Source organism: Mustela erminea, chromosome 5 (genome assembly GCF_009829155.1).
Source record: "Mustela erminea isolate mMusErm1 chromosome 5, mMusErm1.Pri, whole genome shotgun sequence".
Classification (NCBI taxonomy): domain Eukaryota; kingdom Metazoa; phylum Chordata; class Mammalia; order Carnivora; family Mustelidae; genus Mustela; species Mustela erminea.
The window spans coordinates 4,221,115-4,236,350 of record NC_045618.1 but is presented as its reverse complement, the minus strand read 5'-3'; the positions used below and the strand labels follow the sequence as shown (position 1 = coordinate 4,236,350).

The following is a 15,236-nucleotide window of genomic DNA, read 5'->3' as shown; positions in this document are numbered from 1 at the left end:
GGTGGCCGGAGAGAGGAGGTGCAGGTGCCCAGGGTCGGGCGCACTGGGGAGTTCAAGTCGTAGCCTCAAAATGATGATGAGCCATTGATCGGTCTTCACTGGGAGCGTGCTCTGGTCGGATTTTTGGTTTAGGAGGATCACCTTGAGGACGGCGGGACCAGTGAGGGAGGCTGTCATTGTCATCCTGAGGAGGATGGCGAGTGTCTGAGCTAGGACAGGGACGGAGTAGGGGTAGATTGAAGGCGTATATTTTGCTGAGGAGTTGAGGGAGAGGAAGGGAGAAGGCTACGACTTGTTTCCAACTTAAGCAGATCTGGGGGACGGTGATGAGCGCACCGGAAGTGCCGAGGGGTGTCCAACGGCTGTGGCTGGTGGTCGGTGGCCGGCTGAGGTGTGAGTCTGGCTCTCAGGAGAAGCTTGGGACAAGAGAGCGTCACAGGAGCTGGTTGAAGGAGGAAGTGAGCTCTCCCGAGGAGACGTGTAGTCTGGGAAGACAAGAAGGGCTAAAGACAGAACCTCGGGATCAAGGAAGAGGGAACCATGAGGAGGGGGGCTGAAGACAGGAAAATTAGGTAGGAAGAGTAAAGGGACAGAAAACCAGGAGAGTGTGGATTTACACAAACCAGGAATTTCCAGAAAGACTGGCCAGTGTGTCTAGTACATACATAGTCAAGTCAGGTGGTTCTTCAGCATCAAGGAGGTGACAAGTGACTTGACAAGTGACAAGGTCACTGTCAGTGCCCACGTAGAAGAGAATGTAGCAAATACCAGTGAAGTCGCTGCTTGTTGGCGGGAGGTATATGGAGGGGTGGTGGGGGGGCAGCTCTGTTCAGATCCTGTTGCTGAGCAGGGGCTCCGGGGGAGGGAGCTGGGGGAAGGCATGGAAGATGCAGCCTGCACGTGGGAGGGCTGAGCTCTCAGTGTTCACTCCTCAGCAGGGCAGCTCCCGGTTTCCTCGTCTGTGAAATGGGGACAGGTTGGAGGGGCTCAGCACTATGTGTAACCCCAGCAGGTGCCGAGGAGGGGACTGGGAGAGAGGTCAGCTCTGCCTTGTGGTTGATTGGCATGGGGTCGGGGTGGGGGGGAGTCAAAGACAGCCCCTTTTGAGCCTGGAAAACCAGTGGCACCACTCACAGAAGTAGGCGCAGTGGGGAGAGAGAGAAGCTGTCATTTGAAGCAGACCCCAAATAGTGCTTCCTACAGTACAGTTTCCTATAGCTTGAAAAGAGAGGTATGGTCTTCCCTGGGACATTTTTATAAAACACGTGCTGTAAAAAAATTTTTTTTCCCTTTGGGTAAGGATGGGTGAGAATCAATTTTTTTTTTTTAAACCATTTCAGTCGATTATATGGAAGTGTAATAGGAAAAATTTTTCCCGAGTTCATTTCTTCGAGTTTTCAGTTTACATCCAGAATTCTATAATGATGTAATCTGGAAGCTGTAAAGCCTTTGTTCATGACTGTACCAGGTGGGACATTTTGAGAAAGTCACCCCCTCCACCCCCACTTAAAACTTCATGGGTCAAAATCTTCATCTCTGGGCATTTTGTTGACTTTGTGACTTCTTAATTGGTGTTCTAATTCCTAAATTTTATTACTGAAAATTTTTAGATCTGTAATTTGTAATTTGTTGTTAAAATCCTTTCAAAGAGGTGATTTATAGTGTAATTGTTTCCACAGATAATCAGTCAGGCAAACACAAAGACAGAAGGAAGAGCTCGCTAGATGTCAGAACTCTTGCTTCTCGAGCAAGTGAAGGTAGGTGACAAAGACAAGAGGAGAAAATGTTGGACACGTGAATACCTGACATTCGTCCCCAGTCTCCTCTCTGGGTCACTGCCCCCTGCAGGTCAGGACAGGGGAGGGGCCACTCTAGCAGCCTCTGTCCATTTCCCCTTCTTCGGACGCCCGGCAGTGGGCTCCGTTCTCAGCCTTTTGATGGGACTTCGGGAATAAAGAAAAACACATATTTTACCAGCTGTTCTACAGTCGATTTTCTAAACTGTCACCAGCAGAGGCTGTCCGTGTGTCTGCTGTGATTGTGTGGGGAACCCAAAGTGCATTTGGAAATCCTTCATATACTCCATTATGGGTGGCACTTTGCCGTGGAAACACCTTTTGGTGGGGAGGTGAGCGGCCTCTGGGCATGTGACAGACTCTTACTAAATAGACACTATTTAACTTCTAAGTGGAATATAATTTTTTAAGATTACAGAGATATGTGATCTGAACTAATACAGTGTGCTGCTGGGTGTGTGCTGTCTTGGACCCAGAGAGGAATGGGGAAGCACATGGTGTTGGTCCGTAGGAGGGAAAAGCCACAGCTTTCCAGGGAGGTAGCAACTCAGATTCCACCTTGGAGACCAGTGCCCTCAGGTTTGTCCTGAGGCTCCGAAAACACAGCCCCACCCTGCTGCCAGGGGAGCCATGTGGTGTCACCGGCCAAAGCGTGGGCTTTGGCCTCAGAATGACCTTGATTCCAGTTCCAAGGTCATCTCCTTTGTGTGCTTCCATTTCCTCACCGTGAAATGGGGACAGTTCTATGCTGCCCATGGAGGGCTGCGCGACCGTTACATGAGGGTGCCTGGCAAGGGAGGGGCGGTAGCTGCCACCACCTTCTTCATTATGGCCCTCACTTGTGCCCCCCCATGGCTCTTGGGCAGAGTCGGGTCAGGGACAGGGTCATCCCCACCCACAACAGTCTTCCTCCATGTTCTTCCTAATATTCGTCCTCGGGATGACTTGGTCTGTTTCCGTATTTTTAAGAGGTAAACAGTTTATTTTAGTATTTTGGGTTTTGTGGTTTGTTTTTGTTTTTTTTTTTAAGATTATTTGTTTGAGACAGAGGGGGAGGGGACTGGAGCAGGAGGGCGGCAGAGGGAGAAGGAAAGAATCCACAAGCAGACTCCACAGCTGAGGGCAGAGCCCCGCTTGGGGCTCAATCCCAGGACCCTAATATCATGACCTGAGCCAAAATCAAGAGTGGGCCACCCAACCGACAGAGCCACCCCCATGTTTCTGGTTTTTAATCACTACTCGTTTTAACTGAGTTACAGTTTGCACAGTGAAATTCAGGTATTAAGTGGTTCCATGAGTTTTGACAGTTCCATACACTTGAGTAACCACCACACAAAGCAGATACAGAAAACACACACCTTGTACCACACCGAGGCAGCCCCTAGATTTCCAGCACCCGCCATAAGCCCGTTTGGCCTCTTCTTGTGCTTCAAAGAGATGGGATTGTTCGGCCTGTGCACCGGCCTCTGGCTTCTTTGCCTCCGTATGGTTAGACGGGCCAAGAGTTGGTCCTTTTTGCTGTGCCACAGAGCTCTGTTGGAGGGAGGGGTTGCTGTTGATCCTTTCTCATTCGCGGGCATGTGTTCTCTTCCCACTTCGGGGCTGGTAAGAATAAGGCTGCGCAGATGTTCTAGGCGTTCCTGTCCTAGCTGGAAGTGGAATTGCTGGGCGTCTGGGCAGCTGCAGCCATCTCTCCACGATGTGCGGTCCCACGTTCTGCCCACTGCTGACGTGTATGCGTGGTCCTGTTGCTCTGAGACCTACCAGACTTGGTTACCTCGGCATTTCATGTTTTAGCCATTCTGGTGGATATGGTTTCAGTTTTAATTTTCCTGATGACGAATGAGGTGGGGTACCCCTTTCATACGCTTACAGACCATTTTGACATTCTCTTGTGAAGTGCTGTTCACATATCTTGCCTGTTTTTATAGTTGGATTATCTCGCTGGTTGGTAGGAATTCTTCATTCTAGATGTGGGTCTGTTGGATTCCATGCAGCACAAGTATATTTTGTTAGTCCGTGGTTTGCCTTTTCACTCTCCTGATGGCCCTTAATGTGAACAGGAGTTGTTAGTTTTAGTGAAGCTTATTTTATCATTTTCTATTCTAGCTGGTGCTTTTCTGTGTCCTGTTCTAGAAATCTTCCTCTAGCCCAAGGCCATGAAGATATTCTTTCATGTTTTCTTGTAGAAGCTTTATGGTTTTATCTCTCAGCTTAGGTCTGTGATTCATTTCAAATTAATTCTTATATCTGGTGAGCATAGGGATCAAGGATGAATTTTCCCCCCACACGGAAATCCATCACCATATGGAAAAAAACATCTTTTGCAGCAGCGCCATTATTGTAATTAGATGACTATAAATATGTGGTCATTTTCTGGACTCCTCAGTTTTCCTTGTTCTGTTAATCTGCAGGTGCCCTGATTCCACCATTGATTGCTGTGGCCTCCAGTAGGAGTTCTTGTTGCTCGAGGTTGTCTTGGCTTGCGAGGCCCTCTGTGTTTCCATTCCACAGTTAGCATCAGCTTGTGAGTTTACACACTCACCGCCTCCTGGGGTTGTATCTGGGAGAGTCTCAAATCTGTAGATCAATTTAGGGAAAGAGGTAATTTCAGTGATATTGAGTCTTTCAAACCTCGGATGCCTTCTGTGTCTCCCTTCAGGTCGCTTTTATTTTTTCTCAGTAGCGTTTTGTGTTTTCAGTGTGTAAATCCTACATGTCTTGTCTTACATATATTCCTAAATATTGGTGGGTTTTGATGATTTCATATTGGTGTTTTCTATTTCAATTTCTAATGGTTTGTTGCTAGTGTGGAACTAGAATTGACTGTTGTCTACTAGACTGTTTCCTTTCCCAGGAACCTCAATAAACTTGGTCACCAGTTGTTGGAGTAATGTTTGCAGATTCATTTGGACTTTCTGCACAGTCAGAGCAGACTCTGTGCCCCGAAATTCTCCTCACTTTATTCATACTGTTGTTTCATTTTTATAAGCCTATGTCACTTTCATGATGGTTTTAAATGAGACCAGCTCCTTTCATGATGCAGCGATAAAACAGTGGTTTTTATTTTTGGTTTGATGACCTTATGGGTAGAACAGAAAACTGGCCACCACATGCTGGTCACCAAAATGAGAGGTAAGCAGTGATGTGGGTCCCCAGGTTGAAAGCACTTCAGAGCCCCGAGTGGGCGAACTGTGCTCTCCACTGCTGCTTACACCTCGGTTTGGGGAACCGAGGCTGACACATCAGGCCATGGGGCTGCGTGTGGTAAACAGCATGTGGCCGGACAGTGGGCCTTTCAGGAAGACACACAGAACTCTATGTGTGTGTTTTCTTCCTGCCTAGACAGTGCCCGGCCTTTGCTTTACCCCGGAGGAGCTGTGTCTGGACGGGAGCACCAGAACATGAGCACACTCAGAGCCTCAGACTGGCCGCCTATCTCCAGTAGATTAAGCATCACTGAGGAAAGCACCAAAAGGTGCCTTGAGAAATTTAAACAACTCCTGTATTTCAGTTAATGGGAAATTGTGTTTATTGCTCCTGCCATGTATGAAACAAAGAGCCTGTGTGGCATTGTCTTCCAGAACCTTTTCGCTCCTGGATAGCGGCAAGCTGAATATTAAAAGCCTTATTGTTATAAATGCAGAAAGAGGCTAACTGTTTGGCCTTGACTTGCTAGATTGTTTCCTCTGTTTTTCCTCTGGCCTGTGACATCAGAAGTTCAGTCTGGGCGGGGGCACGTGCATCCTAGTGCCTAGGACTGAAGGAAGCATAGTTGGTTCTGCCAGAACCCCAGGCTTGGCTGGGATGGGCCGGCCGCTGTTCTGGACACGCAGTTCCGGTCCTGCCCCTTGATCATGCAGCTGGGTCCACGGAGTCTTGGGGGGGCGGGGGCAGGGGGGAGCCAGGGAGGGCCCAGAGCCCTCAGCGGTCAGCAAACAGGCGCCTGGGCCATACATACCCTGATCTGTGTGCGTCATGTGGTCTCTCCTCAGGTGGCAGCCAGAGACGACACTCCTCCATGGCCCGGATACATTCCATGACGATCGAGGCGCCCATCACCAAGGTGGGGCAGTTGGTGGGCACTCTCCCCCGAGCCCGCACGGAAGGCCCTTGTTCCCGGGTTGAGGATTTCTCATGAGAGGAAGCAGGCCCGCAGCCATAATAATGCCCCCCCCCCCCCCAGTTGTAGGGAGTGGGCTTCTCTAAGGAGAGGGGCTGTGGGGTATGAACACTGAGGCCAGTCCCAAGTTAGCCTGAGCACCGCCCCGCCTGCCCCTCCGGGTTGCTGTCACACTGTTCGTGAGGTTACGAAATTCGCGTCTTTTCTCCCCCGTGTAGGTCATCAACATTATCAATGCTGCCCAGGAGAGCAGCCCCGTGCCTGTGACGGAAGCCTTGGACCGTGTGCTGGAAATTCTGAGAACCACTGAGTTATACTCACCGCAGTTTGGTGCTAAGGATGACGATCCCCATGCCAACGACCTCGTTGGGGGCTTAGTGTCTGTAAGTACAGTTGGCGGCTGCCGGCTAGAGCCTCCTGGTGTCATCTGTGTTCCCAGGGGTCATCTGGGTACTGTCGGACCTGCGCAGAGCGTTGTGGGCAGGGCACGTCCAAGGCCCAAACCTGCCGTCAACCAGAGCCCCTGCTCGCCTACCTGTGGCCTGCTGCCGAGGGAGATCCCAGCTCGAAGCAGAGAAGGGAGGAGCATGTTCTAGACAGTCTGCTGGGCTGGGCGCTCCATTTTTGCTTAGGGCCCCTAGGAGGAAATTAAGTAAAACTTCATTATAAAGATTTTGAAAACTAGGGCAGAAGAAATATGAATGTAAAATACTCCATACCAAACAACAAAACAGAAAGACCACGTATGCGTAAAGGGGCCCCAGGGGGTAGGGTCTGGTTTCTTTCCAGAACACCCTGTGTGGATTTGGTGCCTTCGGACCATGGGCTCTCAGAGGTCCTGGAGGCCTCCACCCCATCCAGCAGCATGGTCTGCTTTGTGGGAAAAAGATCATTCTGTTGCTGTCTGTCACCTCTTGTCTTGGTCTGAAGGAAGATTCACCTCCTCACTAGCACCAAAAAAAACCAAAACCAACTCCTCTCTCCTCCCAGTGTCTGCTTTCTGAAGCTCACTTGACTTCTTAAAAACAAGGTTGTAGACAGTGAGCTGTGGTGTAGTGGTTCCAGGGACAGTCATGTCTAACCACGGCCTTGCCTGCACCTCCAGCCCGTAGTGAGGGATGAAAGTGACGGGGGGTGGAGTGCGATCATGTCACGGGGTGAGGGGGAAGAGAGGACAGGTGGGAGGGCTGCTGGGGGCTTCTGCAGTGGTGGGAGGGCTCTCAGCCCGAGAAGCAGCAAGGGGGCTCGGTGAGTGTACAAGGCCAAGAAGAATCCACTTTGCCAGAGGACGCGGATGTCCCGGGTGGTAAGGAGGGTGCAAGAAGTGGCGGGGGAGGCTGGAGGGCAGAGGCCGGTTGTCCGGGAGACACTGGAGCAGAGACCTGAGGGCCACCAGCCATGCTGGGCTTTGGGGCCTCGCCCAAGCTCACCTTGCTGCTGCGGCCCCTGAGCTTAGCCAGTTTTCCTGGCATCGGGTGACCAAGTCCTGTCCCCACAGGGGAGCTCCGGGCGCCGGGGTGGAGAGGCTGCCCTCCACTCTCCTCGGGAGCCAACTGACCCGCTGTTCTCAAGAAGTAAAGAGCAGTTATGACTTCTCTTCTTGTTTCCTTGATTTTTATCAGGATGGTTTGCGAAGACTGTCCGGGAATGAGTATGTTCTCTCAACAAAAAGTAAGTTTTAACTTCTTAACTTTCTGGAGCACTACTAATACTATAGTGACACTGAAATAATGAGAACAGATTATCCAGTCAGGTTTTCAGTTAGTTCTTCTCATTAGCAACAAGTTTCTCAGTATGTCCTACAGACCGCAGGAATGAAGCAGCTGCCCTCGGAGCGGCAATTCCTGTAAAGCCTGTTAACTCTGTCCCCAAACCACGTCCCCGTGTAGGCCTTCAGCAGCTGCCCAGCGGTGTGATAACCCCCATCTCCCTTCACGACGTCCCCCCACGGATCGCGCGGGCCATGGAGAACGAGGAGTACTGGGACTTCGATATTTTTGAACTGGAGGCCGCCACACATAAGAGGTGAGTCTGCCCGCAGACACACAGCATGGATCCAAGGGCCTCTGTGGAGAAAGCCGTCCAAGGAGTGTGGTTCTTCCAGAGCCGAAGCGTCAGAGGCGGGGGTTCTGGAAAGAGGAGCAGGGCAGCGGGTGCCCCTGATGGCCTGGGCCTCCGTGGGATCAGGGAGGGCAGCCGGGTCACGACTCCCACAGAGACAGCAGATTCAGGGCAGGTGACCTACCCTCTCCAAGTGGCACAGGTTTCTCCTGTGAAATATGGGTATTAGTTTTCCTGTACGCGGTGATGTGCTGAGGCAGCAGCACAGAGTCCCACTCAGAGGCTAGAACTCAGTAAGAAACACACAGACACATTTGCTAAGAGCTGTCCCCAGATCGCAGTTGCTGTGTTGGTGACAGTCCCAGAGACACACCCAGAATTCCAGTCGTCCTGATGCAGGTGTGCTCAGAGGGAGTCGGGGTGCGACTGGATTTTTACCTTCTGATTTGTACCAAGCTGGAAAAGAGCAGTTGGCCCTAGGGGTGTTGTTGACTTGGCACACAGGGAAGGCTGCCTTGTCAGGTGGTGGGGCCCTGAACCTGGCCAGGCCCAGAGGGCAGCCACGGGAGAGGTGTGTTCTGTTGGGCCACAGGATAGCTAACTCTTCAGATCTCCTTCCGCTCTGTCCCAGAGACTGTCCCTCAGACAGCCGTGCCCTTCCCTTGTGCTCACCAGGAGTTAGCCTGGCATATCGTTCCTGTGTACCCCACATGGGCAAGGACACTAGAAAGGATAGTAAACGAATCTTTGAGCACCTGGCCCACAGGCTGTGACATTGCATTCATGGGATTCAGGCCACGGCAGGTCAGTCGGTTCAAACCATGTGAGCCTGCTGGCCTCAGGACCCTGCCTCAGTAGAGTCGTTCCTGGACCTTCCAAGCTGAAGGCCAGATGCTGGATTGAGGTAACTTCTCAAAGAAGGTTGCGACTTGGTGGCCTGTGGGTCACCTTCTCAGGGAAGACCTCCTCACACTGTGGGCCCCCCTCCAGATTATTGAGACCGCTCCATGGCAGGTGACCATGCCGCCTTCAGAAAGTGCTACTTGCTTCTAGAAGGACCTCTGGCCAATAACACGGGTCCAGCAAGAGCAAGGGCGACGCTAGGGTTCAAGCCTGGCATCACATTGATTTTGAGGAGTCTGCTGGTGCAAGCGGAAGTCTGAATGAGGAAGGGGGGCGGTGAGCACACCTCACCCCAGCCCATGGGGAGCACGAATGGAGAGCTGGGCCTGGGCGCCGGCCGCCGTTGGCAGCTGCTGGGAGAAAGGGCACCCCCGTCCCGCGCCACTCGGGCGAGCCCCCCTCGCTGCGTGTACGCGCACCGAAGGCTGGCTCCTCTCCGCAGGTTGGGTCTCAACCTCTTCAGGGCTCCCCACACTTGGTCTGTTCCTTTGTTTTAAGGCCAGGCATGTTTTACTCCGCAGGCCTTTGATTTATCTTGGTCTCAAAATGTTTGCTCGCTTCGGAATCTGTGAATTCTTGAACTGCTCCGAGACGACGCTGCGATCGTGGTTGCAGGTTATTGAAGCCAATTACCACTCTTCCAACCCCTACCACAACTCGACACACTCTGCCGACGTGCTTCACGCCACTGCCTACTTCCTGTGCAAAGAGAGGATAAAGGTGAGCTGTGTGGGTGTACCGGGCTTGGAGCGCTGGGGCAGCAGCCGGGGCCTCCACCTCCCCGGGGTGCTCTGGGGGGGGGCAGTGCCCCGGGGATCCCCACCTGTCTGCCCCCTCCGCCGGCCCTGGGAAGTCGGCCAGCAGGCTGCACTGCGGCTCGCGGATTTGAAGGGTTAACTCATGACGGATTTGAAGGGTTAACTCATGACGTGAGCCCAGTTCTTTGGTGAGAGCATGAGCAGTGGATGGGTCCCTGGGGAGGAAACCCGCCAGAATGGTTAGTTGGCAGCAATGTGTCTGCAGGTGCCGCGTGAGGCCACAGACCTTAGGCACCCCCAGCCCATCCCTCTGTGTCAGCGGGGTTGGAGGCCAAGTTCATCCTCGCCCAGCGCTGCTCCCACCTGGGCTTGCTGGCCCGGGCTGGAGTTCCATCAGCCAAGGACACACAGGTCAGAAACCTGGAAGCATTTTCTGTTCTCTACCCAAGCCCATGTCATCCAGTAGGTCCGTGACCTTGTCACCCGGAGCCCACCTTGTGACGCTCCTGCTGCTGTCCTAGCGAGGGCCCTGCTTTCTCCTCTCCCTGGAAGCATTGGAGCCCTCCTGCCCAGGCCTCCCGTGGAACTCCCCCCCACACCGCTTCCAGCACAGCGGACCATGCTGTTCCCAGCAGTAGCTCCCTGCCTCCTGCAGGATGGAAACAGTAGGGTTGGTCAAGGCTTCTGACACCGAGGCCCCTCGTAGGCCACGCTAAACCCTGCGGTTCCCGACGCTCCTGCCCTGGCTGTGCTGTTCCCTTGGCTGCTCCAGGCTCCCTGTGTCCCAGCTGCCCCTCAGGGATCCATCCCAGCCTTTGTTTCTCCAGGGAGCCTTCCTGGACTGTCCCCCCGCCCCGGTACTGATCTCGATGCCCCTTTTCCCTGTGCCCCTCGCGTGGGGCTGCTCCTGGGATGGCTGCGTCGGGGTACTCGGACTTCTGCTAACTGGTCCAGGTGCTGCATTGCACAGCTGGTCTGTCCTGCTCCACTGAGTCAGTGCAGGGCCACTGGCCCCTACTGGTGGCTGGTTACCTGGCTCGGAACCGCACCCCCCCCCCCACGGGGCACTGTCTGGCAACTAGAGCCCCAGCTTTGAGGCAGCAAGAAAAAGAGGGATGAGAAGAGTTTCACAGAAGGAAGGTTTCCGTTGTGGAATGGGACTGTCCACTCCCAAAGCGAGTTCCTGAGAAAGCTCTCCACGTCGTAAGTGATTTCACTGGAGAGATTTTCAAAGCGGCAGCCGGACTTGCACAGATCTTCCGAAATACTCGTGCCTCCTCCATCCACGCGCTTCCGAAGTGGGTCAGAGGTCCAGGGAGCGCCATGGCGCCGTCATTTCACTTTCAGAAGAACTCGAGAGTAGAAGGATCCAGCCACGGGTTTTATGTCTGAGAACAGGGCCTCTTGATGTGGGAGACGGCACTGTGTCATTGCCTGGTGTCCTGGCATCTGGGGACAGCCCCACAGAGCCACCGTCAGTCAGAGAGAGGGCACACGTCTGCTGCTCCCATTTTGTCCCCTTTCATCCTCTGCAACAGGGGACTAGTGTGGGGGAGAGGACAGCATGAAGGGTGACAGCACAAGGACACACGGAGCAGCGAAGTCCGGGCCCCAGCGGTTAGACGAGCTGGGTCTTTCACGTGCCATTTCGCTGCTCCCTCTAGTTTTAAAAGGAAAGCTCAGGACCAACACTGCAGGCAGAATTGGGAGTCCAGAGAGGACTGGTTACAGAGCACGAAAACAAATTTGGGGGCTATCTGTGTCAATATGGATCAGAATATAAAGACTGCCCGATTTTTTAATAATTGTTTTGAATTACTATAACATGCAAATATGCACTTAGAAACTAACTGAAACAGCATTTATCAAGCTATAAGTCATACACAGTTCACTAATGTAAAGTTAAAACTACTGAATTTCAATTTAAATAAATACAGATTATACATATATCTTCAAGTGTCCGTAGCGTATTTCCAAAAATGAGCTTCTAGGACACAACGAATGTCATGATAAATGTCAGAATTTCATAGGTACATTTTTTAACCTTCACAGAACAAAACTAGAATTTAGTAACTGAAGGTTAAATTAAAAAGTGTCACCCACAAGGTGCCTGGGCGGCAAATCCATTAAACGCCTGCCTTGAAAAGACTTGAAAATGATGGAGAGCTTCCAGCTAATTTTACCAAACTCACAAAAGGCTGACCTCATCCTGACAAAGAGAGCACCAGCGGGGGGCCAAGATCTCAGACTTTTTGTGATGGGTCTAGAGCTAGGCTGGCTGAGGAGGTGACCCATGTGCGGATGACATCTCAGAGTCAGTAAGTGTGTAACGTGTGTGAGACCAGGAATCAGTGATGGTCCCTAATTTACAAGTACAAACATGCAGCTGCTGCTCAGGGGAGGTAGGGACACAGGATTTGCTTAACCCTGTGCTTTTCTCAGAAATCGGGGATATTTTCCCCTTCAAGTGGTAGGGGAGTAGGAAGGCTCTCCAGAAGGCTTCCCTGCTTCCCGGGCCATGCCCCCGTTCCTAAAAGGACTCTCCTTTGCAGCAAACTTTAGATCCGGTGGACGAGGTCGCGGCCCTCATCGCAGCCACCATCCACGACGTGGACCACCCCGGGAGAACCAACTCGTTCCTGTGCAATGCTGGAAGCGAGCTGGCCATTTTGTATAATGACACTGCTGTGCTGGAGAGCCACCATGCGGCCTTGGCCTTCCAGCTGACCACCCGAGATGACAAATGCAATATCTTCAAGAACATGGAGAGGTGAGAGCACTGGGCGGGGAGCACGCTGGTCCCCGAGGTACGGGTCGCATAGTCTAGAGTTCTCTGCTTCCGCGTGTGCAGTGGCTGTCAGGATAGTCCCAGTTATGCGGCCGTCATCCCAGTCAACTTAGGCCTCCCCAGAAAGCACCTCAGACTCGTTGGCAGTCACTTCCCAGGTCCCGCTCCAGTCCCCCAAGCCGCAGGCACCCACGGAGGCACCTTCTGTCTCCGTGGATCGGCCAGTTCCACACATGTCCTAATTAAGAGAAGTGCCCCCGATGTGTGGTCTCTTGTGACTGGCTCCTTTCTCCTAGCACGATGCTTTCAAGGTTCAGCTCTTTTATATCTTGACATTTCAAGATGGCAAAGTACGAAGCTGACATCTTGAGCTTCTCGAGACTCAGAGTAGCTGTCCTCTTCCATCTCTGCTCCGAGCGCTCCACTCTGCCCTCCTGGGCCCGCACGCTTCCCGGCGCTGTCGGTGTTCACGTGTTACCTCGAGGAAGCCTTCCCCGACCCCTCGTGCTAGTTATTCAGCGCCAGGCTCCTTCACAGCACTTACCATGTGTTTAAATCATCATTTCCATGACTTGGCCCACGTGTGATTTGACTCTGAGGCTCCGTACGGCCGCCCTAGCCACGGCCCTTCACTCCTCTCCGCATCCTCCGTGTCCGGCACGGTCTGGGAGAGGGGCTTCCTAAATACCAGGTCGAAGACATTCATTTGGATTGGTAAGAAACATTTTATAGGGAGATTTTTAAAAAGATTCCTGATTTTACAGAACTCTTTTTGCCATGTTCTGGAGTTGCAGGAGGCTTTATTCATGGTTGCTGGTACAGACATCACTTAGCTCTGGAATAATACACAGGACCCGCTCACCTGGGTGGTGTCCCAGGAAAGCGATGGGGTGGCCGGAGTAAAGGGGTTGAACAGAGCTAAATGTCACAAAATGGCTAAATGGAAACAAGGGCTGGAGGGAGAGGGACGCAACTCTTGCCGTCGACCCTCTCAGCGTCTGGGCGCCGCAGGTGCTGGATCTCCAGGTCCCTCTCGGGGCATTCGTCATAGCCACCGACATCTGCCCTTGTTCACACCACTGTGTTCTCCTGCTCTAAGAGCTATGTGCCTTATGCTCCAGAAGGACAAACGTCGCACCGTAAAGTCGTGATTCTAACCTCCGCTCAGGTTCCCCTTGCTAATGATCTTGCTTTCAAGTGTGCCCCGGGACTTCCTGCCGCGCCAGAATTTCAGCACAGCGGGGGCTGTCCGGGATACCGACTGTTGGGAGGAGCATCGGTCTGGCCTGAACGAGTCCCCTGTAGCTCCCTCTCGTTTGTCGTCTGAAACAGGAACGACTACCGGACGCTGCGCCAGGGGATCATCGACATGGTCTTAGCCACAGAAATGACAAAGCACTTCGAGCACGTCAACAAATTTGTCAACAGCATCAACAAGCCCCTGGCAGCGCTCGAAGCAGATGGGGTAAGGAGGAGAGTTGGTGTGGGTCCCTCGTCCCCGTGTATTGTGGGGAGACAGAGTGGAAGAGGTGATGAGCTGTGGAAGGGCTCCCCGGTAGGTCCCTTGGATTTAATTTCCAGTGGTTGAAAAAGTATACAAGCTTGTCAGGAAAAAAGACCTCCAAAAGTAGACGTGGAAACTCTAGGTGGAGGGGACCGTGCACAAGCGCATTCTCACACTCGCCCCCCCACCCTCCTTGGGCATTCCGGGGTCAGTTGGAGCTCTTGAGGTCTCCCCTCGACCCTTGCTGTGCACCTGCTGTGGCAGCATCCACTCTCCCCTGCTGGTCTCCATAATGCCGGGGCGGGGTGGGGTGGGCGTTGAGAAAGACCCTGCACTTTGGTCCCAAGGGTGACAGTATTGTTGGACATCATTTCTGGACTTGAGGCCTGGAGTCCACAAAAACTGCCCAGCAAGGGCGACCTGAAACCTCTGGCCCGGCAGGAGACCACAGCCAAGGAAGCAGCCAGGAGTCCCCATCCCAGTTGTGCTTCCCCATTTCCTTGGCTGTAGAATGGGCAGAGTGAAGCTGAGGGCACAGGACAGGTGGGCATGGGACAAGGTGGGCCCTGAGGATGTGGTGAGATCCGCACCTGCAGCATCTGTTTTCACGAACCCTCTTCCTTCCTTCGAGGCCCTGCCGCCTACCCCACAGCCACCGAACACCTTGGCCCCAGCTCCCGGCTTCTCCACGGCCCTCCTCTCTCCTCCTGTCACCGTCCTAAGAGTCTGACCAGGCACAGGGGTGGTTTATCCTGTGAGGCCAGGATCACCGGTCCTTAAATTCTGACCCCACCTGATTCCTGCAACTCATCTGGTTATGGCCTTTGTCCCTGGCTTTCTAGCTTATTACTCCCTTCACACTGGTTCCTCTTCAACCCGATGTGAAACCCACTGGGAACTCTGCTTCCTTCTCCTGCCCCTGTCCTCCAGCTCTGCTTCTGACTTCGCTTCCTTCCCACAGTCTTCCAGTGCGGCAGCACCGCCACCAACCTCTTTTAGTGGCTCCTGCCATCCTGGATAGCACGTCAACCAGGCTACTGCTCTGGGCCAGGTAGGGGTAGGCCCCAGGTTCCAGCTGAATATTCTGTTCTAGCTCTCCTCCGTTAGGACTTGGGGTTACTTCTGAGACTGGAAATGAACCTGGTGAGCAGGCAGAGGAGAGACAGAGTCCTAGGAAAGTTTACAGCGCGAGGACTGAACCGTAGTCACACAGCTGGAGAGAGAAGGGTCAACACGAAGTGGCTGGTGCTGGGAAACTGGGGGCAAGGGGACCTATCAAGGCAGCCTTGGCCATGTGCACTGT

General features: G+C 53.0%; 1 protein-coding gene across 2 annotated transcripts in view; it reads left to right on the top strand.

The window, feature by feature from the left end:
• Window positions 1-15,236, top strand: part of PDE8A (phosphodiesterase 8A) — a 146,981-nt gene that overhangs the window by 111,230 nt on the left and 20,515 nt on the right. For both annotated transcript variants that reach the window (XM_032342012.1, XM_032342013.1), the window contains 8 exons: window positions 1,680-1,757; window positions 5,792-5,862; window positions 6,138-6,302; window positions 7,542-7,590; window positions 7,809-7,944; window positions 9,405-9,603; window positions 12,194-12,411; window positions 13,762-13,894. In XM_032342012.1, the coding sequence (XP_032197903.1) occupies window positions 1,680-1,757; window positions 5,792-5,862; window positions 6,138-6,302; window positions 7,542-7,590; window positions 7,809-7,944; window positions 9,405-9,603; window positions 12,194-12,411; window positions 13,762-13,894 (1,049 nt within the window). The remainder of the gene's footprint in view (window positions 1-1,679; window positions 1,758-5,791; window positions 5,863-6,137; window positions 6,303-7,541; window positions 7,591-7,808; window positions 7,945-9,404; window positions 9,604-12,193; window positions 12,412-13,761; window positions 13,895-15,236) is intronic.